The sequence below is a fragment of the Phallusia mammillata genome, chromosome 4 (genome assembly GCF_965637545.1).
Source record: "Phallusia mammillata chromosome 4, kaPhaMamm4.hap1.1, whole genome shotgun sequence".
Classification (NCBI taxonomy): Eukaryota; Metazoa; Chordata; class Ascidiacea; order Phlebobranchia; family Ascidiidae; genus Phallusia; species Phallusia mammillata.
This window is the reverse complement of record NC_137255.1, coordinates 21,834,213-21,859,715: the sequence shown is the minus strand read 5'-3', so window position 1 is coordinate 21,859,715 and position 25,503 is coordinate 21,834,213. Positions and strand designations below refer to the sequence as shown.

General features: G+C 41.8%; 2 protein-coding genes and 1 non-coding gene across 3 annotated transcripts; 1 reads left to right on the top strand and 2 right to left on the bottom strand.

The window, feature by feature from the left end:
- Nucleotides 1–239: 239 nt before the first annotated feature.
- LOC145222970 (uncharacterized) lies at nucleotides 240–6,505 on the bottom strand. The gene is made up of 5 exons (XM_080089242.1): nucleotides 4,364–6,505; nucleotides 3,573–3,640; nucleotides 2,064–2,860; nucleotides 1,772–1,919; nucleotides 240–1,547 (listed from the first exon to the last, which is right to left on the bottom strand). Exons 1-5 carry the CDS (start codon nucleotides 4,471–4,473, stop codon nucleotides 508–510), a joined length of 2,163 nt encoding a protein of 720 aa, XP_079945368.1. The 5' UTR covers nucleotides 4,474–6,505; the 3' UTR covers nucleotides 240–507.
- Trnas-gga (transfer RNA serine (anticodon GGA)) lies at nucleotides 3,162–3,235 on the bottom strand. Its single transcript has one exon. It is a non-coding gene; the product is annotated as a tRNA-Ser (tRNA).
- Nucleotides 6,506–7,099: 594 nt separating the features above from the next.
- Nucleotides 7,100–25,342, top strand: LOC145222968 (zinc finger SWIM domain-containing protein 4-like). Its single transcript, XM_080089240.1, has 22 exons — nucleotides 7,100–7,676; nucleotides 11,538–11,604; nucleotides 12,115–12,274; nucleotides 12,879–13,071; nucleotides 14,502–14,623; nucleotides 15,364–15,511; nucleotides 15,774–15,929; nucleotides 16,495–16,695; nucleotides 17,683–17,835; nucleotides 18,331–18,459; nucleotides 19,258–19,340; nucleotides 19,670–19,778; nucleotides 20,165–20,279; nucleotides 20,498–20,778; nucleotides 21,448–21,617; nucleotides 22,000–22,113; nucleotides 22,289–22,445; nucleotides 22,816–22,951; nucleotides 23,069–23,211; nucleotides 23,355–23,477; nucleotides 23,568–23,719; nucleotides 24,158–25,342. The coding sequence occupies exons 1-22, from the start codon at nucleotides 7,145–7,147 to the stop codon at nucleotides 24,290–24,292; spliced, it is 3,579 nt and encodes a 1,192-aa protein (XP_079945366.1). The 5' UTR covers nucleotides 7,100–7,144; the 3' UTR covers nucleotides 24,293–25,342.
- Nucleotides 25,343–25,503: the final 161 nt, after the last annotated feature.

The following is a 25,503-nucleotide window of genomic DNA, read 5'->3' as shown; positions in this document are numbered from 1 at the left end:
CATAGAAATCAAAATGTTTCATACTTGACATTATTGGAAACTGGATTATTATTTTTTTCAAGAATCATTAAACCTAGTTACCTAAAGACATTGCCCGATCCTTCAACTTTACTTGGACGTGTTATTCATATTAAAAGAAGCTGGTAGAAACTTTTAACACAATGCCCATAGATTGTTGGTAACCCTTCTCTAGCACCCCTGTCGTTTCTGTTTTGTTAAATGGCCACTCGGAATGCGGATTGACTTTTTTAATAGCAACGATGTAAGTAAAACAGAATTTCTGTTTCAAATAACATAGAAAAGGTGGGAACAAATCAGGCACAAACACAAATGATAAGTTGTGCAATAAAGTTTGCGATAAAGAACAACTTAGATAAAGCACAGTATCTTCCGATTTCAACGCTGTGAGAGAAAAAGTACAATGACGTGAGTTAACCCACGGCAACCGTTTAACCGGTTTCACACAAGTAAACGTAATGGTACTATAAAAACGTAGCCACGCTTATTTCATAAACTGGCTACAGCACTTTTTTGCTTGTCAATCGGTGATACGGTCATAAGTTCATTCTTCTGCTTGCAATCTGCAGGAAGTTTTACTTTCCCGTTGCTCGGTCGCGACAAAGTAACGTCACATATGGACATAAGTCGGTTGACCATCAGCCGAGGGGAAATTGCATCCGCTTGGGCAGCACAACGCACGGTTTCGCCCAAGATCTTTGGCTTTGGATACAATGTCCCCAGTGACCCGGACCAGCGTACTTTTGTGACCGGAGTAAGTGTGGCAGTTTCTTCGTTACTTAACGATTTCGCTTTGTCAAAAAGTAGATAGTCTCGAACTTTTCTGCGTGGTGGAAGGTCAGGCATGTCAAAACAACGCTGTGGCTTGAAATGCTCACTGCTTTCCTGTTTTAAATCAGCGGAGTGACACTTACGAGCGATGCCAAGCGGTTTCAGTGGTTTGTGGTCGGATCTGCGCCTGACAGCAGTCTTCACATTTGGCCCAATATCATCGGTGCTCTTATCTTTGCCAGGTAACGGAATCTTTTTTCGGGTTGCGGCGACAGACATAATAAGAGATGTCGTGGAACTATCACTCTTCTCTCTCTGAGGAGATTCGTTCATAGTCACTGCTGGCATTTCCTGTTCTGAGGTGATTTGCTTTTTTGTCAAAACACTCTCAGTCCCGGTGGAAAATTTTAGCTGAGGAGGCTTCGGAAACACTGTTAACAGGTTTTCCAATGTCTCTTTGGTTTGAGGCTTTCCGCTACTCTCTTCGGCTCCTACATGTTTTCCTGCTTGATCCGCATTTGCATCAGATTGTGGTTTTGCTTCATCCGTCGTCTGTTCAAGCTCGGTCATTTTATCAGCCTTGGTAGGAGGTACGGTGGCGATTCCGGTAGTTAGGGGTGTGGCAAAAGAACAAAACGTCACTGCCCCTGGTTTCGGTGCAGGGGGTTTAGCTGTAGTTGTCTGGTGGTTTGAACTGTTCTCCTTTATGGTCGTCACGTGATGATATCTCAGAGCGACGGCTGGTGAACAATCTTCCTCTGTACATCAAGCACAGATAATGGTTACTTATAATACTCGCGTTCAAGAGTATACAAGAGAAATTGCAAATCATAATTCATGGCTATAGACAAAAAATGTTATTCTAGTCAAACGTTTAAGAGCTGGAGTGCTAGAATATCCTAAAATCTAAGTATATAATTTTAGGGAGTAAATTTCGGTTTTGGCTAATTACATTTTGTTTTGTTATTATCAATCTCCCTACCGCTTTGAATGAGTGGATTGTGTGAGCCCGGACGAGGAGAATTCTTATGTGACGGGAATGCGTTGGTGATGGAATATGGACCAGGAGGTGTATGTCTCAGGGAATTTTCGTTGATTTCCGCAGATACCTGACTGAACTCCTTGCGAATCTGCAACATCAATCGCTTTTGATCAATTTGATTACAAATGAGCACAACAGTGCTAATTATATTAGACAAATATATTTGCAATATATTGCTAACGTTAATTACAAAACACAATAGACTTGTGGGCCTATTTCAAAAGTTACCCACCTGCATTCTACGCCGAAACAAATTCGCCAAGGCAAGCACATAACTTGGAGTATGATCTGAATTATTAAGTTTAGATTCGACCTGATCCTTAATCTTTAAGGCCGACTTAGGACCGGACTTGGCTTCCAAAATAGACAAACCCGAACCGGGGCCACTGTTCTCGTACAAACGCATGATTTCAGTTTCTACATCTGCGCTCCACTCTCGCGCAGGCTTTCTGGAAGCTCCCTGATGGACAAAATCACCACTGGCTCGTGAATGGCAAGTCGGGTATCTTACTTGTGGCAACTGCCCATGTTTGTCATCTTCATTAGGGCCGACCTTGGACAGACTATCGCCACTGTGTTTCGAAGAACTACACTCTGTGCTTGTTGACTCACTGTCTTCGGCAACTGGCGAACCCGAGAGTTCCTTCTTTGTGCCGCCATCTTGCTTTTCGTCTTGTTGGATTTTCTGCCCGCCATCTTCACCATTTGCCGTAACGTCATCACAAACACCTCGGCTCTCACGCACAAACTTGCTTTTATCTTTAAGGGACGCGCAGAGCGAAGCAGGGACTCGTGATTCTGGTGCTAAAATTTCCCGTTTGGGAGAAGCAGTTTCCACGGCAGCTGCTTTCGGCTTTGAAGCTGATATTGTCAAAGCTATAGTCTGTCGCCTCAACCTGTCCCGATTATAAGCAGCCTGGTTTGTGGTTTGGGCTCGGGTGGTAGGTTGTGGTGCTGTTGAAACTGTTGCACTTGTGGTAGCAATAGGAGTTTTCGAAATACCTCTGGAGCGGCAAAAGTAGACAAGATCTAAAACAACAATAAAATGGTGTGACTTATTCTGAGTTCCAGTTAATTTAAACTCGGTTCTTTGTATGAAGTACATTTGGTTTCCTTTTAAAGGGTTCTTAACCAGGGGTGCATGCACCCCCAAGGGGTACGAGAACTGTTCCTAGGGGTGAGGGGATGCCGAATCATTAAGATTGTTTATGTCTATGTTATTTAAGCAATTAACAGAAGGGTCACAGTACGCCAGGCCCATTGAAGGCGCCATACCGAATCAGCCGGTCACCAAGCATTCACCACCATATGGCAAGGCGTAGGCTAGAAAAACCTGCGGTGGGATTCGAACCCACGACAGGAGTCTTTCCGGGACTCGCGCTCTACCAACTGAGCTACACAGGCTCAGTGGAGAATCCGCCGAAAGTCGAATCACAAGCACCGTTGCCTGCCTCGTATGCTGCACATGTCAGCTTCGTAGTATGGGATCGCCAGATTGACCAGTATCAGTTAAGATGAACATAAATTCATAACTGGGATCAGCCCTGAAGCGTCTATGCAGACCAGCGAGCAGAAGGGTGTGCGAAAATTGGTTGGTGATTTAAAGGGGGTGCGGCAAGGAAAAAGGTTAATAACCGTCTGAAAGGTTTAAACGGTTCAAAATTTTCCAATCCATATTTAGTTCTTTAAATTTTAATTTAGAAATATTTCAGGTATAGGCAAAGCAACACATACTATTTACCATCATCTTCGCAGTCACTATCCTTGGTTGCGTCCCACGGCGAAAAATGCGACCAAATCTTCTTTTTTCTGCAACCATAGAAATCATAATCTAAGCATCAAAGCAAAGATTTTTTTATCAAACATTAATAAACCTGATTAATTTCACATTTTGATCTCAAAATGCACAAATACAAAGGGCCACGATGTGGGTTTAAAGTTTCGCTCCTTTTGTCTATTGACAAGTGAACTCTTGTCGAACAAGTCTGTTTTAAAAGGTCGAATGAAAGGGTAATGTGACATGCGGAGACAAAGGTGACGCTGATTGCCGTCCTCTCATGGTAAGTCGACCTTGCCTTGATGAGCTAACTGCCCCAGCTCAATCGTCTGCTTCTCGTTTTGTTACCCAAGTCGACTGTTTACAAAACATTGGAATTTGTCGTAGGACATTTGCGAATACAATCGCAGCACTCATAATACCCATATTTCGGGCTGATTCATTGTTTAACATAACTGCTTTAAATATCTTTGAATTTGAAATTAAAAGCTCAGTTAGTTTAGGCATTTCCAATTGGAACCGAGACTTAAAAATTAGTTCAATTTAGACTTGTCTGATATATATATAATAAGGGGTGTAATTGTGTCTCGTTTGGCAAACTTAGCATGCACCACACGTCACACACGCAGTTGCAGCGCCTTTTACTACTCAATAAATAATGACAACACCTGAACTGTTGTGCATACAAAATGCCTTTACTTTTGAAAAACATTAACCGAGTTTACCATAAAGCAAGATCACATCAGGAAGCTTACTTGTTTTTAGCAGTCTTTCCTCTGTGGTGAGAACTTTTATGCCTTTTGTTTCCTGTAGGAGCAGCACGCGAGGTTGTAGCGCTTGCAAACATCGTGTAGTCCGGAGGCATTGGCACGTATCATGCAAGCGCAAGTTTATCTCCAAACTATTCAGCCTGAGTTGCAACGCACCTAAAGCTTTAAGCACTCTACAAATCTTCTTGTATGCTCTGTATATCAAACCAAGCAGAGTAAGACTTCACTGCCCTGGCTTATATTTTAACAGTAAAGCCTTGAGTGTTAGTTCGCGGTGTTATGCGACGTGCTGTTGTTACAACGACAGTTGAGTATCAGGCTATGAGGTTTCCATTCTCCCGGCCAATCTCACGGCACAGCCTCCACGCTAATGCGCTTCCTTGATGCTTATACACACAGAACACGCCATTATTTGGTTTCGATACACTATGTCGCGCCTTGGAAAATATTAACTCTCTTCTTTGATAGCTGGTGCTTTTTTGATTTACCTTGCCTTACCTAATGTCCGCCTAGAAATATTTGCGCTGTTTTGACGCTACGATGAAGCTGAAAGGGTGGACTGTGGCGATTCACTGTTTTTGACTTGTTTATCAGGATATTCCCATTCACACTGCCCTTAAGCACCAGCTCCAACCCACACTCGACAACTGGAGAAGTGCCAAGCGGTCGACCGACACCACACAAGCGCCTGGTTGTGATGGCTCTTATATATACATTGCCACGAACCTGTAACTGGACACCTATACGCGCTATATGTCCATTTCTACACACAGTTTATAGACACCGCCTTCTACACTCTTGAGTCTTGACTACACATGTTGGTAAGAGCTGCAAAAGAAATAATTGTTGTCGCTGACTCACTGAAAACGACGAAGGTGTACTGTACATTTTACACATAGAAAACACGATGCAACATCGATTAAAAACACAATTTCTATCAATATAACTTTGAATTCATACCGAATATCATATACTAAACTGCACATAAAAATTAACAAACCACATAACTTATTACAGTGTCTCGTAACAAATCACTTTTAAACGCTTGTCGTCACCTTACGAAAATATTTCTTTTGTACAGATTCCAAACTGGGCTACCATTTATTGAGTTGTCCACAACCATTGTGCTATAAACGTCAGCCATTGTTGACAATGACTTTTGGTTCAAGGAGAGCAAATATACCCCTTTGAATTTGGGATTGCCAGTTTCCTTTGGTGGGAGATGTGATTTGGTGATTACAGAGATTTGCCACCCGCCAATCCACTGACATTATGATTTTATAGTAACAACGGTTGTATACTGTGTAGGCGAAGACAAAAATGTCTAGAAAGCTATCAATGGATAGACACTTTAATCAACGTCGTTAAAAGGTTTTTTCTTCCTTTTTCAAATTTGAATTGAAATTTGCGATGTGGCCTCGGTCAAAACCAGAGTTTTCAGGACACTAAATATGAACACACTTAACCCATGGAACATAAATAACTTAACCGCCACAAGGTGGAGACTGTGAGTAAGTTGGCAACCATTCTCGGTTTGTGGTCAATAAAAACTTTCATAACGTTTTTTGCATTTTCAACAACAAAAATTCCATGTTAGAGATTTACGGTTTCGATAAACAACTGTTTCATGAACTGTTTAATGAACACTTTAAACTTTGTACAATACAACTAAATTGCTTCCACTGCGAAAACGAAAAAAGCGTTGTTTTATTTAACAATTTTCAATTATGCCTCTGTAAATATTTCATGCCTAAATGAGGAAATGAAATTGGTTTGGACAAAGTAAATTACTGGCCTGATGTTTCTCATTACTGTGAATGCATTCAGTCTTGAGCACCTTACCGAAACGTCGCTATTCGTCATTATTTGGAGAGAGAATAATAGGTACTTCCTTCCAACCCTGTCAGTCGCGATAGGTACCGGTGGTTTGTGTAGAAGTGCGATAATTCGGGTACTACAGCCTTCGACTGGCATTGTTTGTTTTGGGCTGCTCGGAAATAAAGCAATCTCCACTTGTTACCAAACAAAGGAGGCATACTGAGCGCGTTCGACAAGTCTGCCTGGATTTTATAAGTAAGTGGAAAAAACATTTGGTTGCTTAGCCCTGTAATATAACAAGTGGAGACGAAAGGAGATGGCTTGATATGTACTTTACTGGCGCAGCGGCGTGTAAACGGAAAATGTCGTCCCGCTGTTAGATTGTATGGACTCAAGCTTGTCTATTCCCCGGCGGACAGTTTTTCGACTGCTTTGTTTTCTCTCGCTGCTGGAGCGATGGCGTCTGCATATAATTTTACACAAGCGCTCGCTACAACAGTCAGGCGTGTGCGCCAGCTTGTCGGGCACGTAAATATGCCGTGTGCTTGATGAGAAGTAGGCTGAGCTTTACAAGTCTGTTGTCAGTGTATTTACGATCATTTAGCACTGTGTGTTCTGCAGCAGAATAGGCTATTCAGTTCATAAATGTAAGGAGCAGTGCACGGTTCAGATAGGTGTTTTCTGGAACACTCCACAGTTGGGAATTTAGAACTGAACAATCGTTCAGAATTATGCCATTGTGTCGCACATTACTTTGACCATTGTCAGACAGTTGTCATGTCAAAGCAGACAATAATATGGCCATTTCCAGAGGCATTTGGCACTAGAATGTAATTGTAAATGAGTTCCATTGAACGTGAATGGACGAATTTTTTTAATGTCTTGTCTGCTGTGTTTACTTATAAGCATTTGTTGTTCACCAGGTAATAGCGTTTCATTAGTGCTGAAATGAAGCGTTCTATATGTGATGACGAATCAATCAAGTTGGCAAACTATGGCTCGTGCAAGCGCCTGCGTGTGTCCGAAGCTAGACACCAGTTCAATTTCGAAGTTAGTAAGGCTTTGGACCGTGAATTATACATGCATGGGTTGAAGGTGTCAGCACGCAAAGTACACCAGTGTGTCGACGGCGGTGCAAGATGTTGTCCGGATTCCTTGACAAAACTCGCTGCCAAAGTGGCGGCTGCGCACACACCGTTCCAGCTGGTCGAGGTTAGGTACCCGAGAATACCAGAGCCAGTGGTGCGACAGTTCATCAAGTGGTCGTTTCCCCGCTGCGAAGCGGACATCCGTAGATACAGTGCGCTGTCATGTGCCGCATGCGAACACAAACATGGCCCACTTTTCGGCCAAGCCGATTCGCACAGGCCAAGCGGCAGCAAGGATTCGCCCGACGACGGTTCAGATGACCAAGAAAAAGCTTTCAACCTTGGTGTCATGCTCGCCGAAACTGGGGCCGTCCACCAAGCAATGCAAATTGGTAAGTTAATTGAAACATGTGGGAAACATATTGTGGTTATTTTTGATCTCTCAACGCATCGATATATTTTTGTTAACGTCCCATCAACAAAAGCCGCCTTTGATGGGCTTTAGAACATCCATTACGTAGGCATCCAACATAGCAATTCGAGCAGTTACGCCACTGGCATGCTGTGAATATTTATTATGCGCCGGTAACTGGGACCCTTGGGGCAAATTTACAGCAGCGTGGAGCCCACTTCCATCTGTCCCAACGTCGCGAATCGGCTGTTCACTTTGTCCAGTCTTCACCAACCGAGTACAGCTTGAAGCACCCCGTGGGCATAGCGACTGCCCGCTGCTTCCGATTGCTCTAGGGGCGCGATCAACGCCGTATTTATAATTCATAGCACCGCTGTGTGGCTCGAATTCATGCTGTTTGCAAGTGCGTGAAACTTTTCACTGCCGTCCATGTGTTTATGCCACTTCAAGCTGCTGACTGGGCAACTGTTTGAACACAAAAAAAATCGCAGTTATGTGTGACTATATTCCTTGTGTGGTATCTAATCGTGAAGACTGTGGCATACAGCACTGCGGGTTTGTAGTAATGTACTCGGTTAAATTGACGGTCTACCTTAAAATCGTTGATGCTATAAAGGTTATTTAGGGGTCAGCGGTGTGTCGAACATGCGTTAGTCTATTGTTTCTGGCGAGGAAGAGGTAGTTATAACGTCCATCCTTGTGCGTGAAAGGGGGAAGTCGCTTAAGTGGATAAAATAGCACCATGTATCTGTAACACAAGTTACATCAGAAAAACGGCACCAAATTTCACCAAAGCAATCGACTGAAGACAACAACGAACTGCGGACAATCGACTCGTGTTCGACGCGTAATTAACGGATCCCGGTATCGTCTTTCTGCTGGCAACGATTTCCTTTCAGCTCAGATTAAAAGTTCGTGTTACGACAGCCGGGTTTCGCTGAAAAAATACATGCAACGCGCAACGGACAGCGCCTGTGTTTCACCACCAGACGGTTGGGTTGTTTCAAAACGTCAGTCTTCATGACTAAACAGTACCATGATTGGTGAATTTTGAGATGTCCTTTCGCATTAAATATAAAGTTAATGATTTTGCCCCCTTATGTACTATATCGTGGCATCCACTTTGTTTATGTAGTTGCCCCTGAGGAGCTTTATACATAAAAATATTGCCAAATGTACGTTAAAATCAAAGCAGTTATCGTTCCAACTTTAATGACACAAAGCCTTAAATCTTCAGTACTCAATCTTGGCGATGACGTAGCATGTCTGACGTCATTCAATCGTATGGCAAAGCCTAAATAAGTCAGAGCGACCGTTAACTACATAGGTGGCCATCACAAAACAGTCCAACGGTAAGCCCGAAACGACTGGAGCGTCTGCGTAATGTAAACACACGGCCGCCATTACTCGGTTAATCGCTCATAGCTCGAAATCGCATTGTGTACCCCCGGCGACACGGCCCTTTACCATGCCGTATTTCGTTTCCCCAGCCATCGTGCCGGTTTTTCGTTTCCCAGAACGACGAAAGCCCCCGTGAGTGGGCCACAGGACCGCACGTTCAATTAGGAGCGAAACCCTATCTACCCGGCTATTCTGCACTTTCCCCGATTAATTAGGGGAATAAACCCATTCCCTTGTTCCAAAACTGGGTCGGTGTAGCGTTACCCATTGCTTGTCGACGGTCCGAATCCCGCAGCAAATTTCCCGGTTCGTTTAAAGTTGTGATGTTAAGCCGTTGCCACTAATCGGCGACGATTCGCTCGAGTTCTCGTCAAGAAGCCCTGGATGCGATTCACGCACGCAGTTAACAAAGGTTTCCTTCGACAAATATGTGCCTATGCGTCACATTGTGGACATTTCGCTATTGCGAATCGCTAGCATTTTTCTTTTCGTGTGCAACGACTGCTTTTTATCGAGGCACGACCGTCCGCTGTTTACATGGGGCCACTTGTAGTCACTCCGCGAGGAGCACATCGTATAAGAATCAACAATAAATCCACTTAAGCGTGGTAACAGCGGCAACACAGGCAGCTAACAAAAAGTTCATTTTTCTTTACATGTTTAAATTTATAAACATATTCACCAAAAACACGAAACGCGTGCAACCGTATTGATTTCTTTTGTAATCTTTTGGAGCTAACAAAGTGGGAAAACATGAACCGTCTTTAGAATTGTGGTCTGCCAATTAACGGTGCGTTTTACAGCCTTATTCCAAACGCATCACGGCTTACACAATGTTATCGATCCTTCAATATAAAAGCACCACGTTTTGTGTGACTCAATCCAAGTTAGGGGCAAATGGGCAAGAAACGAAAGCCCGCATGCAAATTTAGGCTTGAAACAGCAACTTGTTAGGTTTTCGGCCGATTTTGGAAAGTTGAAAGTCGGCGCAAGGAGCAAGTGTGGGAGTTAGGACGAATGCGCGAACATTGGCGTGTCGAAACTGAAAAATAAATTAACATCAATCCCATTCCCCTCGCCTCACCAGTTTGGGGTTTAGCATTTCCAAGGCCGAGACAACACAACGGCGGCTGCGGCGTCACGGACAAACGCTCGCCATCAAAGCTCGTCCCTCAAGCGTTCCCTGAACCGTTGCTCAACAGCCTCATGACGAATGTAAACCAGTGAGATAAGCTCGCCTGTGACACAAAAGATGAAAACGCTTGAGCTGCTTTAAATCGCTGCGTCGCATGCCCGTTTGCACTTGGCTTGGAACCCAAACTCCCAGCAGAAGCTGTTTCGGAGGCGCGTTTTCTCGCTGATTGGCGAGGTAACACTATTAGGGCTTGGCCTTTGCGCCTTAACGTCGATGCTTATCCAGTTAGTCACCGGCGTTTGTGGTATGACGCAAATGGAAATTTGTAGCCTGTTGTTTGATGGTAGGTCCGCTTCCGGTGCTAAAGAAAAGATATACGGTCTCGCTTGGGACATATATTTGCCTTGCGTTTCACTTTCCAAACAGGCATTCGTGTTGAAATAGTGACATCACGCATGAGGCACCCTGTCGCCCCTTTACAAACTGATGACGCCAATCGTATACGGTTGTAATACTACACTGTATGTTTTGTTTAACGTTACGACCACTTGAAATGTATAAATGTCAGCCAACTACAAGTATTAAACTTTGCTATTCGATGTACAGACAATATTAAACTTTGCTATTCGATGTACAGACATCCTCCTCTGAAGCACAATTTACGTTTCATAAACAGATGTTAGGTCATGCTTTCTTTGCATAAGGAAACATAAAAGCCTTTTTTTTCCCAGTGGAATTTAAATCAAGTATGTAGTATGAGCCTTGTAGCAAGTCTACACACATCAGTAGCTGTGGCCGCCTAAAACCCACCTGCGAGAGAAGAAATTACATGCTCCCCCATCCCCGGCGTCGTTTGTACCTTCACGGACTGCTGCAAGTTTTACCCGTAGGCCTTACAAGCCCCAAACACTTCTATGTGGGTTAAATACATTCCGGGAATGATTTGCGCCGTCCGCGGTTCCAGTTCACTGCGTTAATCACAACAAACCGTGTGCGGTTGGCATGGCGACAAAGCGGTCTACTTCATCTGTCTTAGTTTGTGGACAGAGTTTTGAAAGTGGAACCTCGCTGCTGGATTCGATTGACCGCAAAATATTCGCCCATAAAACCTGTATTTTCGAATTTACCGTTTACCTTCTTTTTAAGTTACCGCCTCGTACGCATCTGGAAATGTGAATCATATTGTTGAGTTTGTTGCGTATTTTCGCAGTTTTTTGTCTCGTAAAACAGGCCCGTTTAAAAGCGTTTTTGGCTTGTTTTTCATACTGTAGAAAATTTATCATAAAGCTTTTCCTCTATATTTAGGTTTTCATATAAGCGGAGTTGTCCACGAAAGCCACTCGGCAGCGTCTTCCTATCAATCATCGCCAAAGTAAGTCGTTGTAACAAACCTACTTTCTCAAACATTTACTATCCTATGTACCAAAGGATCTCTTGTGTAACTTAAATGCACTGAAAACGAGACGAAAGAGCTATGTACAGTTACCAACAAATTTTTAGCTCTTCCAGCAGTTTTTATTATAATATGCCGACGTTTCGATGTCCAATACGCGACACCTTCACCAGGGTAATGACATAAATTGAAAACAACAAGTTATTATAAAGCAAAAAAGGGCGGCGAAACACACAAAAAAGCGGTGATTTAAACGCAGTGCACGCCAATGGTCGAACTTATGTAAAGTTACATATCTAGGATATAAATTTTACGATTTTTCATCAAGAACAGCAAAATTTAAACCCTTTCCAGCTGAATCGCGTATATTTTACAACCCCATTCGGAATTGGGCATGTCTACGCCGTTTACAGAGAAATAAACAAAACCATCGGGAAAAACATATCGTACACAGTATTAACTTCACGGAATCTTATACTTTCTCTGTAGCTGCCATGCTCCTTCAACTCGACGCCTCCACAAAGTTGCCGCGACCTTTGACCGCTGCAAAGTCACGTCATCGAGCTGCGACTGCGAGCACGGAGACGGGGTCTTCTTTTGTCGTCACGTGGTCGCTCTGCTCATCTACCGGATGCGGCAGGCGGAAAAGGTGGGCACACGTTTCATTGGCACGCTGATAGCTGTGACATTTCATGCTTAATGGTGGCGTTTGCTGCCAGAAAACTGAAGATCGTCGTTTTCCGGCGTGACTCGTTTGCCAATTCACGTCGCATGTTTGTGTTTTGACTTCCGTTCTTACTTACATAATTGTCTTTGAAAATACTGAGCAAGCGTTTCGTCCACCAGGTTGCATATTTAACAAATTTGTCGTTGAACTGGTGTAATGCCAAACAAATACTAGTTGTTCTTCAAGAACTTGTAATTGTGCTGACGTTTCGCCCACTAGAGCGGTAGGGCGTTTTCTCATCTATTGCCATTAGGGTGCTTAAATTTTAAAAAAAATCCAACCATTTTGCAACTGTTATCTGTGTAGAAACCTTCGGTAAATCAATACAGTCTCTCATACACAGACAATACTCCGCTCACTTTAAATCATAGTACGCCAAGCCCATTGAACCCGTTATACAGAATCTGTCGGTCACCAAGCATACTTTGTAAAAATCTAGCCCATGCTTGGTGACCGGCTGACTTGGAATAACGCCTTGAAGGGCCGGATTAATTGGATGTTTACAACTTTACACTTTTGTTAACAGGTGCGATTGCGTTTGCCGATATCAGATACTTTGCAGCAGCTCAGCCGAGATCAACTACAGAAGCTTGCCCAATACCTGCTTGCGCGGCATGCTTCGGTATTACCAACTGCACAAGAGATCGCCGATGACTTTGACGACCCGGATTCGAACATAAATCATGTCCACGGTGCTCCGGATCCGACCGCAGGCGCTGGTAAGTTCAATCACTGAGTCATGATCAGAAATCCCATGCCATAAGCTATTCTTTGAATATTAAGTGTTTGTTTTGAAAAGATTGGTCTGGGAGGCAAAAATCGAGGCTGTATTGCGCATGGAAAAATGGTGGTTTGATTTTGCGTCTAAAAATAATTGGTTCCGTTTCTTAAGTACAGTTTCTATCCAAGTAAAACGGCAATTTTCACAAAGACAAAACAATTTATGAAACAAAACCTAATGTAGAGTTGGATAAATAGCATTTTTACAGTTTAAACTAGTTTTCAATTCTTGTGCGTTGCCCAATTTCCGTTTGTGGAAATACCCGCTTTGATTGAGTGGTATTAAAAAGCTTTTCAGATGTTATGGTACCGAGCTTTGTGCGATGTTCAGGCAATTGACTTTATTAGCTTAAGCTCCCGGATCTGCTATGTGACGTCCAATATCTCTTCGGTACACGTGTTAAATCGCTGTAACGAACTCTCGGGGTTTCGGGTTTAAATGATTCATATCCGCAAGTGATGACGTCATTGGTCATTGTAGGTTTAGGGCAGCGAATTGACGTCATAATGTTTTCGATTGATTTGCTCATCACTTTTTTGCCGAATCTAATCGAATTAGTTTGTTTGGGAACGAATCTGACCCATTACCCCTCTTCTATAAACTTAGACAATTAGCTTGGGGCGAGGTTAGTCACCCTGTGGATGGTGGGTGGTGGGTAAATTCCCCAGGTCATAGGAAGGGCAACGTGACGAATTTTGTTTAGAGTTTTTAATGCAAAATATATGCTATACATTTGCACACCGTTTGGTATAAGCAGGGGTCTCCAGAGTTTTTTAAAGTTGTAAAATAAATTCTGTAAACGTGCCCAAAATATTAAAAACTGTATTCGTTAAGATTAAAAGCACTAATCCCAACCCCGAAATACCCGAAAACCACGCATAGTATATTTTCACCATTCCGAATTATCGCATGTCTGAAAATAACCTTAAATCTGACCCCAGACGCAAAAAGAGTTAGCTACCTGGCTCCTACGTTAAAAAAAGCTTACAAAACGCCTGGCAATGATTTGATAAACTAGAACAAACCATGGCACAATATTTTGAGTACACACTAATAACATATGCTGTTACCTTTTTCAACGACCAAGAAACGTTTTAACACTACCATAAAATAAAGTGTTAATTTGCATGGTCGTTGCAAACTGAACATTTTCTTCCACATTGTAGTGTGGATTTAGTTACACGCGATTTTTGTGTGTCTAGCCGCTACACGCATTTCTCCACAGTATACAAGCGTTGAAATTTAACGACATATCGTGCGAATTGAACGTAAATAACATCGTATAAACTGGCCTGTATTTGTGCCGCATAAAGATTTACGCTGGTATAAACGTTTTTGACATTTTTGACATTGTCGTGTTGTTTGCAGGTTTTCAGGACGACGACCGTTGGAGCTTGGACGATTGTCACGTGAGCGACTACATTAGAAAGTTGATGCTTCACCCAAGCCGACAAACTTGTCCCAATGAAATCAACAGCATGCTCGGAAAGGTAGCAGAAAATTGTCCTTAATGGCTGTTGTTAGTTTAATTGGGTGTCTTTGCACAAATTACAAGGGTAAACAGTTATGATATGATTCCACTAAGGTGCCAAGTTAGGTTAATAAACAGCTCCGGTTGTAAGTTCCTGGTGTATCATATCCATTGAAGTTTTGTTGACGCTCGCAAATGGCGGAAGTAAAATATAAAAAAAAAACAATGTCAAATTCATTCAAAACGCCCAAACTCTCAACGTTGCTGGTGAATATATAATCCCTGCAGTCTTGTAAATCAAATTCTAACATTTATCCCAAAAACACAGGCAACAAAAAACGGTGTGACAACCTTACGCTTAATCGGTGGGTAACAAATCCGCGTATATATTTCTCCCTACACCCTTGTCTATGCCCGACGCCCACTTGGCTCGTTCCAAGCAGCCCCAATAGACCGTTGGACGGTTTCCTATCGCAGCCTGAACCCTGTTGTTATACGACTGTGCCTGCCTTCGATCTCAGTTAATCAGGAACGCGCAGGCGCAAAGGGGCTGTTTGCTTTGTAAGCCCACCACCATCTATACAGCAGCACTACCACTGTGTTTACCGGGGGACGCATTGGCCGAACATGAAAAGCGGCAAATTCTTCATAATGTGAATCACAGAGGATTTAACGCCGGCGATTATTGGCGCGAAGCGAAGCATGCGCTTTGCTTTGTGTGCTCGCTTTCGTATCTTATTCTGCTTTATGCCCACGCAGGTCCGCGAAATGATGAAGGTACGCGATTGTAACGGCGCCAGGTTGCTCACCCTTATCACCAAAGAACTCCTGAGGCAAGGCGCCACCCAGCTGAACGCCCCCGGTCAGTCGCATTGCGATGTGTTTGGACAACTTTGGGACCAAATCAGTAAGGCTTGATTTTTATCCTACCTTATCTTTGTAGCTTTACTTGGTGCTTGGAGTATATATAGCCGCCTGAATTGTTCGCATGAAAGTATGCCATTACAACGCTATTATCTAGATATGGGGTATGGTCAGTTCGTGGCTGTTTATGAAACTTGTTGACATACGTATGTGTTAAATAAACGGTTGATAACTGTAGACTTACCGTTTACAGTTTGTCGACAATAGTTTAATCGAAATCTTTTTTAAACAAAATTGTTATCCAGGTTTGTTATGGATCTGTGTGGTTCTCAATCCTCGGTGTCAGACACGAGAAAAAGAAGAAGTAATAGAACAACTGAGGAGCTGGGATTCGAACCAACATTGTCCGAGAGAAGATGAATTCCTGGAATCAAACGAAGCCCACACATCCCGAAGAAGCGGTAAGCTACACAAACTGGCTATAGGTCTGCACTGACGTGTGTTATCCGCGGAAAAGGCATTGAACAGTGAATAAACGTGTTTGGATTTGGTTTTGACGCCCATGAACTCACCCCCTGGGGGGGGGGCGGTTACAAAAATCAAGGGAGCGCTGGGAATAATGGGGCCTTGGTGGTTGCTGAGAATAAAGTTAGAATTAATTACAGCTTCAAAGGAAATTTATTCACCCATCTCTATAGGCGCCAGGAATAAGCAGTTCGATGATTTTTTTATAATGTTGTCTACCTTTATGACACGAAATCCAAATTAGATCTACTGTTTCAGTGCATGAACTTAAACTGTATCAAGTTTTATGTTAAGGGAGGGCGTTTTGTAATCAAGAAGGTCTTAAAAGGGCTGTACAAAAAGAGTTTTAGAAACGCTGGTCAAAAGCGCACTTTCGTAGAGTTTTTTTGCTCAATAACTGGAGTTTTATCGTTGCTAATGTATTATCAGCCATCTTGTTTCGAACTTTTTACTATTTGTGTCCTACATACCGTAGAACTAAAACCAAATTTTAACTCTCAGCGCGCAGTGTTCTTTCCCGCGCTATCGATGCTGGGAGTCTTAGATGGGACGATCCTCATCTCCGTCTCATCCTGCTCGGAGAAGAATCTTCTAAATCGCACCGACTGGAGTTCGGAAGAGGCGACTCCCCGCGAAAGACAACATCGAGGCAGCAAGGAGGTTTCGCAAATTTTAGCACAGACGGAAAACCACTGTGGCATGGTAACTTGATTTCAAATATTTATATGTAAAGACTACACATTTTTTTAGCAAATGGCTACGGTTGTGATTTGCGATCCCCACACAACTAAATGATTCGTTTGTATATGTTTCGGGTGACCTGTAACCTTACTAATATCGACAGAGTTTTCATATGTTAGTTTGGGTTGGCCTTAAATCTGGTGAGATTTTATTTCTGTGCATTGCGTATGTCAGTAGTTCTCAAACTGTGCGTCGCAACGCCATGGTGCGTCGTTTCAATGTTCCAAGGGAATCGCAGAATAGTTCCGTTTCGTGGCTTCTGGGATTGTATCAATAAACACAACTTCAATAATAAGTTTCCTCATTAACTTTTATTTGCTGGTGCGTCGCAAGATTAGAAAACTTTTTCAAAGGCGTCGCAACGAAAAAAAGTTTGAGAACCACTGGCGTATATATGCTATGGTTCTGAGCAAACGAAAGCGACATTATTGTTGCTGTGTTTTTTATCCAACAATAATAGATTGTGGTCCATTTATGCACAAAGCAGGGTAGCGGGAAATGGTAGCATGTTTTAAACGTTGAACCCTGCATGTTTTACGGTCCACTATCTGTATCTTATCCATTGTCATATTTTGTTGGCCATTCAAAAATTCAATTCAATTCATTTATTTCGTTCACGCGCATATAGTAAGTAATCAGTTATGTACATTCAATAACAACGACGCAAACAAAAATGGATCAGCTGGAGCCACTAGTGGCCATTGCAAGTAGCTGACCCTATCTATTTGGACGGTTAAATTTGGTACTTTTTAAGCAGGAATAAACAAGAAAAAAAGGCAATGAAGGTCACAACAAAGTTTGTAAATAGTAATAAGTTCTGCACATGTAAATCTCAACTCATTGCGAAGCGTTGTGAGTATAAAAAAAAATTTAGTCTTTCTGCTTTCCTTGCCAGGTTTTATTTTTTTAAAGACACTTGTTTCACCTTATAACTTTATTCGGTTGCAGAAAACACCCCAATGGCTTGTGCGCGTGTCGAGGCGTTGCGTTCCCATGGTTACGCGACGGAAGCGATCCGATTGGCCAGGGCGGTTGGCAGGACGATACGGGAGAACGCGGTCGGTAACTTCAAACTCTACAAGGAAAGTCAAGTTCATTCAGGTCTGACACTGATTCGAGCTGACATGATAAGCGAACATAACATGAATAATTAATTTTATTGTTAGTGGTCTATAGCAGTGTGCCTGCTGGTTCATACATAAAACAGCATTGTTGGGTTGTTCCTGGCCATGTTTTCAACAATATAATGCAATAAAATTCGTTACTGTATGCATATAATAAAAAACAACAACATAAAACTGTGCTTATCATAGTAAATTGAAGCTTTCGTACACTTAAATCAGTACACTAAATAGTCTGTGCCTTTGTTTTAAAGCCTACAAAAAAACATGTTTGTGCACAAAAGGTCATGATTAATAACATTATTATTATATATTGTAAATAAATGGGGCGGAGTATAAAAGGTTAAGAGCCTTGATTCAAACAATATTTGTAAAATGTACATAAAACATACGTTACATAACGTTCTTTCGTTTTAGGCCAAAATGAAATTTGTAGGTGCCATTAATACAAGGCCGCATGTGACTCTGTTTGTAGAATCAGCTCCAGTGAAACGAAACAACGGACACGGATTGGTGGGGGATCCACTAAATCCCATTCACATCCTCTACGACGCTCTAACTTCTTCCGACGCTGTTGCCTACAATGCCACTACCAAACGTGAAGGTAGCAGAATAATAACATTACTTTGCTTCACGAAAAACCCGTATATCAATTTCATGTGACCAAGTTGGTACATATTAGATATTGCACTAACAAACGACATAACCGATGTTAAACCATTCACTGACAATTCTGAAAGTTACGTTCAACAAAGCTTAAACCGTTATTTATTAATGGGGTATCACTGGTAAGTTCCACTCATGCCCATCTAAAAACACCCCTTTTGGGGAAAATAGGTCGTTTATGAAAACAGTAAGGGTGCCTATTCGTATTTAGTATCTTTTGTTTGATTTAGAACAGCGTTCCTCAAAAAGGACCTATAGTCCCCAAAAGGGGTGTTTTTAGATGGGCATGAGTGGAACTTACCAGTGATACCCCATTAATAAATAACGGTTTAAGCCGTTTTTCTTTGACACTGCGAATGTTTTTTTCCGCATTTTTTATTATTATTTGTCCATTGGTTACTTGATTAATTCTTCCAAATACATTTTTATTAGTCAGAAGGGGCTCACGGACTTAGTTAAGAATCACTAATTTATAAAAAAATTTAATAAAGGTACCATTACACTCTTAAAGTCATTAAAGTCCAAATACTTGGTCTTGTTGACTCTATCACATAAACCTCGCAGCCTTGATGCCTTTTGACGCTTCAGGAGCTTTGAAATCCAAACGGGCGTTAAACGGTAATCAATGGCCACAATAAAGTCATTTATTGCATCCCGCGCGTGTCAAAAAAATTCCATTTACCCTTTCACACTTGCTATTGGGTCTGTGGGTGACCCGTTTTGTGTCTGTGTTCAGGATCCCTAAAGCGAGACGCCTTTGAAGTCTGTCTTCTGGCCATTGGCGAGCAGCGAATGATGCCAAGCGGCACAAGGTCCCAGGTATGTCGTTTTTGTTTGTAAAAAAGACATGGAATGTCCTTTGTGCTGCTGACATTTTGTGGAGCACTCTTGTACTAAATGTAAAATTTATTGGAAAATAGAACTTAATTGCTGATATTTCGGCTGGGAACATGTTTCCGATGTTTTTCTGAAAATTTACAATCAAATAAGTTTCTCAATTTTATGAAATGACAGGTTTTATAACTTGCCCGCTAGCTCTATGTATTTTTTTTTCATGATGCCAAACTGCAAAAAGAGTTTAGAATTGTAAATTTCAATAAATGGTATGGGTATGTCCTAAAGTTAAACAAAACCAATATTCTTTGCAGGAAAAAGTACTTCAGTGCGAAAAAGCGCTTCTTGATCAACTGAAAAAGCTCAAACTTGATCAAGAATTAATCTGTGTGCTACGGGAGGTTTCGACACTTTTAGTTGAAGGTAAGGAAATACCCAATTTGGGAAATTGTTGGAGTTTTATAGTTGGATGTGGGTTGAACCGTTCCGTATACGTCTGGTCAATCCACATTTTTCACTATCTGTGAACTCCTTTTGCCACATTACCGGATTTTAAGGGGTATCAGAAAAGGTGATTTGTCCGTCCGCACAATTTCGCAGCCAATTCGGAAATCAATTTGTTCCGTATTTAGGAGAAGGCCGAGAAAAGCAAAGGAAATGAAAAACGTTACACTGATATCTGTATTCTATTTCTATGCCATATAACTCTTCAGTTTTAAATTTGTAGGAAATAAATGTGGAATGGTATCTTTTCCGCTTAGTTGCCGATGTTTGTGCCGTTTAAGTTAAAGCTCAATCTTGCATTGCAGGTGGACCTGCTAGTGGTTTGGGCAAACGTGTTCACAGAGAGTCTGTTCCCATGCATTCATTCGCAACCTACATCTTCAAAGCATTGCTTCCACACGACCGGGATCTTGCCTTCAGGTATCTTTTCAAAGCTTTTTGCATTTATTTTCCAATGATAGGCCCGTTGTGATTGTCAAAGGTTTTTCTTTATTAAAGAAAATCTGATGTATTGTAAGTTATAACAAAAGCTTGCACCGCCAACTAAATTTACAAAACGCCAAAAGCTGTAGCCTATGTTACTGCGGTAAAATCACATAAAAATAGCGCAAGTTAAGTAAACACATTTACTCTTTCAGGGTCGGGCTACAAGCAATGCGAATGCCGATACTTGACGAAACCTCACATAGCGCCTCAAGTGGTGACAACACACCCGCCCAAGGTTCACAACAGCGCGTGGCGCCCGCTGGTGTCGACGAGGGCCCCGAAGTGCGCCCTCAACCGGCAGCAATGGTGGAAAACCCCCATCCCTACATGTTTGGCGACCTCTCGCTTATGTACAGAACGTCGTGGTCAGCCATGCGTGATTTGGAGCATCGCCAATACGAACTGGCGTCCGAATTATTACAAACTGCTAAAGGTAAATAAAACATGGGAGATTTAATTTTTGTGAATGAAAGGCTGAAGAGGATCTTTATGAAAAATCTACTAACACTACAACGCACACCAGACAAGTTTGCTATGCCGTTAGGTAGCGCAAGAAGCATTTGCAAACATTGTAAATGCAATTTGTGTAAAAATGGGGCAGGAACTTGGCCGAATGGTCTGGCGCGTCTGACCCACATACAGACATAAAAAAAAACCTTGATCGGGATTCGTCCCCGGGAGTGTCCTGGGTTCGAACCCCGTGAAAAAAACAGTTGTGTAAAAATGTTGAGGGTTAAGGCTATTAGGGTCGGGGTGAGGTGTCAAAATAAGTAAGTTAACCTAATAGAAAAACTTAGTTCCTGACGCTAAATTTATATCCTAACCCTCACCCAGCCCCAATTCTATCATCAATAAATGCGCTCTTTACGCCACCTATCGGTATTTAGCAACCTTAGCGGCTGTGAGTTCTTGTGTTGGTAGCTTTCCTTTTTTCACTGATTGGCATTTGATACCGTCTAAACTAACTCTTCTACGGCACACAAGGTTTGCAACCGCTTGTGTCGGGTGATTTACATCATACCTGTTTAAATCTTCCCTTGCTATATGCACGATGTTTGGTTCAAGTTATGGTAATATCGTAGTAAATATGATATGTTTCTAGGAGAGGTCATGACCTTGCGGGTAGTGGTGGAAAGCGTACAACGTCACATCAGGAACGGATCACATGTATTTCAATTGTCCCATGACGCGTTTAAATGCGCAACTCTGCAATCTGGCGCCGCTGCCGCTGATTCAACTTTGCTCAATGTGGCCATGGAACTCGCAATGCAGGTATGATTTATCTTATTGTTGTCAAAAAAGTTAAATTTTTATTACGAGCTGAAGCAAAAATACCGTACTTGTGTTGAAACACCTTATTGGTTTCAGCTTTTTGTTAATGTGTCCGCCGGTATTGGTTTACCACATGCAAGCAGAAGATGGGACGCTATAATAGTACTTTATGTTATTCCACACAATGTGATACTGAATCATAACAAAATGAATATTCCTAACCAAGGCAAAATTTGTAATCGACGACTTTAGCTGAAATATCGTTGGTTCGAATCCCACCTCTGGATTTAAGCCCATTATGTGTTTAGGGTATTGTGAGTTATACACAGACATTATATGCATGGTAAAATTGCGTACATAATGCATTACGTGGATTACGCAGGTCTTAAAAATGACATTGCGAGGAATGAACGGAAGACGTCGCACTGAGATGGTGGGGTGGCTGGTCACGTGTGCTACCGAGATCGGGCTGTGTGCTTTACTGTCAATCATAAAGGTATAACACAATAATGTCACTGACATGTGTAATAATGTTATTGCTTTTTTCAAGCGAGACATTTCTGTTTCGTGTGACTTTGTGTCTATGCCATTGTCATAGGTGACAAAGTTTTTTTTAGGTTAACCATTTACTTTATTTATGACTTTTACAAACGTTGTTTTTGATGTTTCAGACCTGGTACACGCTTTTCACGCCTATAGAAGCTTGTACGATGGTCGCAGGATGTATTGTTTCTCCAAACACTGCTATGAGGTTGTCACTTGGCCCATCACAACGCGATGAAGTTGTGCAATGTGTTTGTCAAATGGCGGTTCAATGTGCTGTCAAAGGTAAGTACCTCGTATGTTGTTGATTGTCAAAGAAACCAACATAACAATGGTGGTATTTTGGATTGACAATAAAGTTCATGTGTTAATAAAGCACCTGTCAAGCATAAATTATGCTGTGTTAAATGATACCTGAACCCAAAGATTAAGACATATCTTAAATTTTTGAGTATTTGCAGTTTAAGACCAATGCCATACCCAGAACAAAACTTCCAAATGCGTTATTCTGTTGTCGAGATTTTTTTCCTATTGGCTTTTTTGGATACGTTAATAGCTAAGAACCCATATTTTTTTACTTATTTTGCGAATTCGGTGTTTTTTTACGGGTTTGTTGTTTTATGGGCGTTGTTAAGAAGTTGTTACATATTTGTAGATCCACAATCGTGTTCCTTGTGCGCCCTCACACTTTGCGAGTCCATATCCAGTGCATTCGACGCCGTGTACAACGTCATAATTGATGCTGCCAACAAACGCAGGGTCGAGTCTACACAACTCTACACCATAGCCAGGTGTGTATATGACGTCACAAACATTTTGTGTGACGTTATAATTCTTTGCCATTACATTTGCTCGATTTTGAAGCCTTTAACGGGCGGTAATGACATTTGATGTTAATTTGTCGGCAGATATTTAGACCAGCGCGGATACCATCCTCGGGCTTTTGCCGTCGCGCATGCTGCCACCAAGCGGTTGGGCGTTCCTTTCAACCACGATGCTCACCCTGCAGCTAACGACCTCTTGTGGACGACCCAGCTTGCACAATCTATAGGTAAGCTGCTTGACTGTAGAATTTCAAAGTATGTTTCCATGTAAAATTTAAACCTATCGCGACAAATATATTAGAAAAAGGCAAATTTTGTCTTGTTTGGATCTACGGCAACATATTAACTAGTTTTTATGAACACATTTTAGGTATGAAAGAGCTTGAAGAGCTAATTAAAGTCATAGTGGACAAAGTGAATTGTGCTACGGTCCTCTCTGATATTCTTCGTGCTTGTACTTCAAGCATATCAGGTCGTCTGCCAAACTGCTCAGGTAACCACTTTAAACCTACACACCTACAGTCCACAAATAGCATGTGATAACTAGGCTTTGGACGTTGAATGACACGGTGTTTTGACGCAGGTAACTATGGCAACAGAGGACTTCGCGCCGACCGTGCTCCGCTGCTCCCTCTACTGAAAAGGTCGGTGGCAGCTTATATCCGAACAATCCACAGCAAGCTGAGTCACATCAGTCCGCGACATTACGCCGAGTTCATAGAGTTCCTCAACAAGGTAATGCCACGCGAACTCTTTGATTCTCTTCAAAAACATTTCCACGCGCAGCATATACCGTGCTACGTTTTGTGATCAATCCTGTGACGTGCAGGCGTTCATGTCACATTAAAGGCAACTTGGTTCAACTTTTAAACATTTCAAACAGTTTCGGAAATGGTCTAAAACTACAGTTGTGTTTGGTATAGCTCTGAGCTGTTGCTGTTCAGTAAAAATATTCTAGGGGGTTTATGAAGTCACGCATATAGATGGCGCAACAGTAGATCTTTCACCATATTTTTCACCATAACTGTTAACACTCCTATAAAGTTCGACCAATTCAATGAGCAAAAAAATCCCTCTTTGAAAGCTCCAAGTTTAAATAACGGAAATACTTGATACATAGTACTCGGGTTTTTGCTCTACTTCACTTTTTCCTAAACGATTTTTTTCTTAAAGGCCAGAGAGACATTTTTCCTTGCTCCCGATGGCCAAGCTCAGTTCAGCCGCCTTCTAGCCGATCTAAAAGCCAACTACAAAGGAAAGAAGAAATTGCTTATACTTGTCTCCAAACGATTTCGGGAGCTTGTTTAACGTTGCAAGAAGATGACGCCTTTTACTATTGCCGTTGCATATAACTTCAGTACATTGCACCTTAGCTATTTGTTATTTATTTTGTAAAACGTCTTCAAATTTGCTATTTCATCCTCTGTGATCAAAACCTCTTATTGCTTCATACGTACGGGTTCAACGTTTTTCATGCAGTGACAGCGGTACGACGGATCGGCAATTAGTATGTTTAAATTGCTGGTTTGACATTGCTAAGCCTGCCCAAACGCTTATTGCCTGCTTTTGATTTGATGCAGTCATTGCGTCTTGTTTATGCACGTTATCTAACGAGCTGCGGTTCCATTCCCACCTACACAGGGAAAACACAATTTTTCCCACTTGTTTTTTTGCGTTTCTTCACATGTGAAAGTTACTGTTTCCATTTTGCGATTTGTTTTCTTCATCTCCGCTGTCTTTAAATGAAATTTTGTGTATTCTTCAGCGTGTAGACAATTTTTTGTATGTTTTGCTTAGTGTTTTTGATACAAACAACCTTACTGAAAAGACAACAACCGAAAGTCAGTGCACGCTATCGAAACCCAGTGTTGTTCTATAATTGTGCCTAGAAAACGTATTACACAACCATATAATTTGACACTTCTACAGCCTAATGTCTAAATAGCAAAAAGACAATAGCTTTATTGCAACAACTTTGTACCTGTGATGTTTCAGTACCACTTTTGTATTTTTACTGGCTACAAACTTGTATCATCGAGGATACTGTATTAAATGAACAGTATGGTGTTTCAGACAACAGTATATAAAAACCGGTATCCACAGTTGTTAAAGTTGCCTTCGCGTATTTTTGTTGCTCATTTTTTCGCTTTAGTCATTGCTTTTTTTGTTAAGTGTGTTTAGAATAATTTTCATGTATTATGCGGCCGTTCTTTCAACATGACGTTCATTATTGCAGATATTGCTTACTATTACTTTGTGTTTGCATCGTTTTTTATTCGTTCTGAACTACAGCCGCCTATGCGCGCGCATTTTATCTGCGGACCAGATGACTTCTTCAATTAAACTTTATGAAAATGATGTGCGTAATCATCAGAACTTAGTTTTGAGGCAAATTTTAAGTCAAACTTTGTGTAAAGAGTGTTTTGGTCAAAGATTTTAGACTAAACACCACCCGAAGCGATATCTTACATTTTTCGACAAAATGTGGAGTCAAGTTCAGTAGTTGCAAAAATGAAGAC

Bases quoted from the DNA above. Each gene is read 5' to 3' on its own strand.
- LOC145222970 (XM_080089242.1), bottom strand. From the start codon at position 4,473: ATGCCTCCGGACTACACGATGTTTGCAAGCGCTACAACCTCGCGTGCT. The intron at 1,920-2,063 runs GTGGGTAACTTT...TTGATGTTGCAG, and splicing joins TGTTTCGGCGTAGAATGCAG to ATTCGCAAGGAGTTCAGTCA. The intron at 1,548-1,771 runs GTAGGGAGATTG...CTTGATGTACAG, and splicing joins CAATCCACTCATTCAAAGCG to AGGAAGATTGTTCACCAGCC.
- LOC145222968 (XM_080089240.1), top strand. From the start codon at position 7,145: ATGAAGCGTTCTATATGTGATGACGAATCAATCAAGTTGGCAAACTAT. The intron at 16,696-17,682 runs GTAACTTGATTT...ATTCGGTTGCAG, and splicing joins CGGAAAACCACTGTGGCATG to AAAACACCCCAATGGCTTGT. The intron at 18,460-19,257 runs GTAGCAGAATAA...GTCTGTGTTCAG, and splicing joins TGCCACTACCAAACGTGAAG to GATCCCTAAAGCGAGACGCC.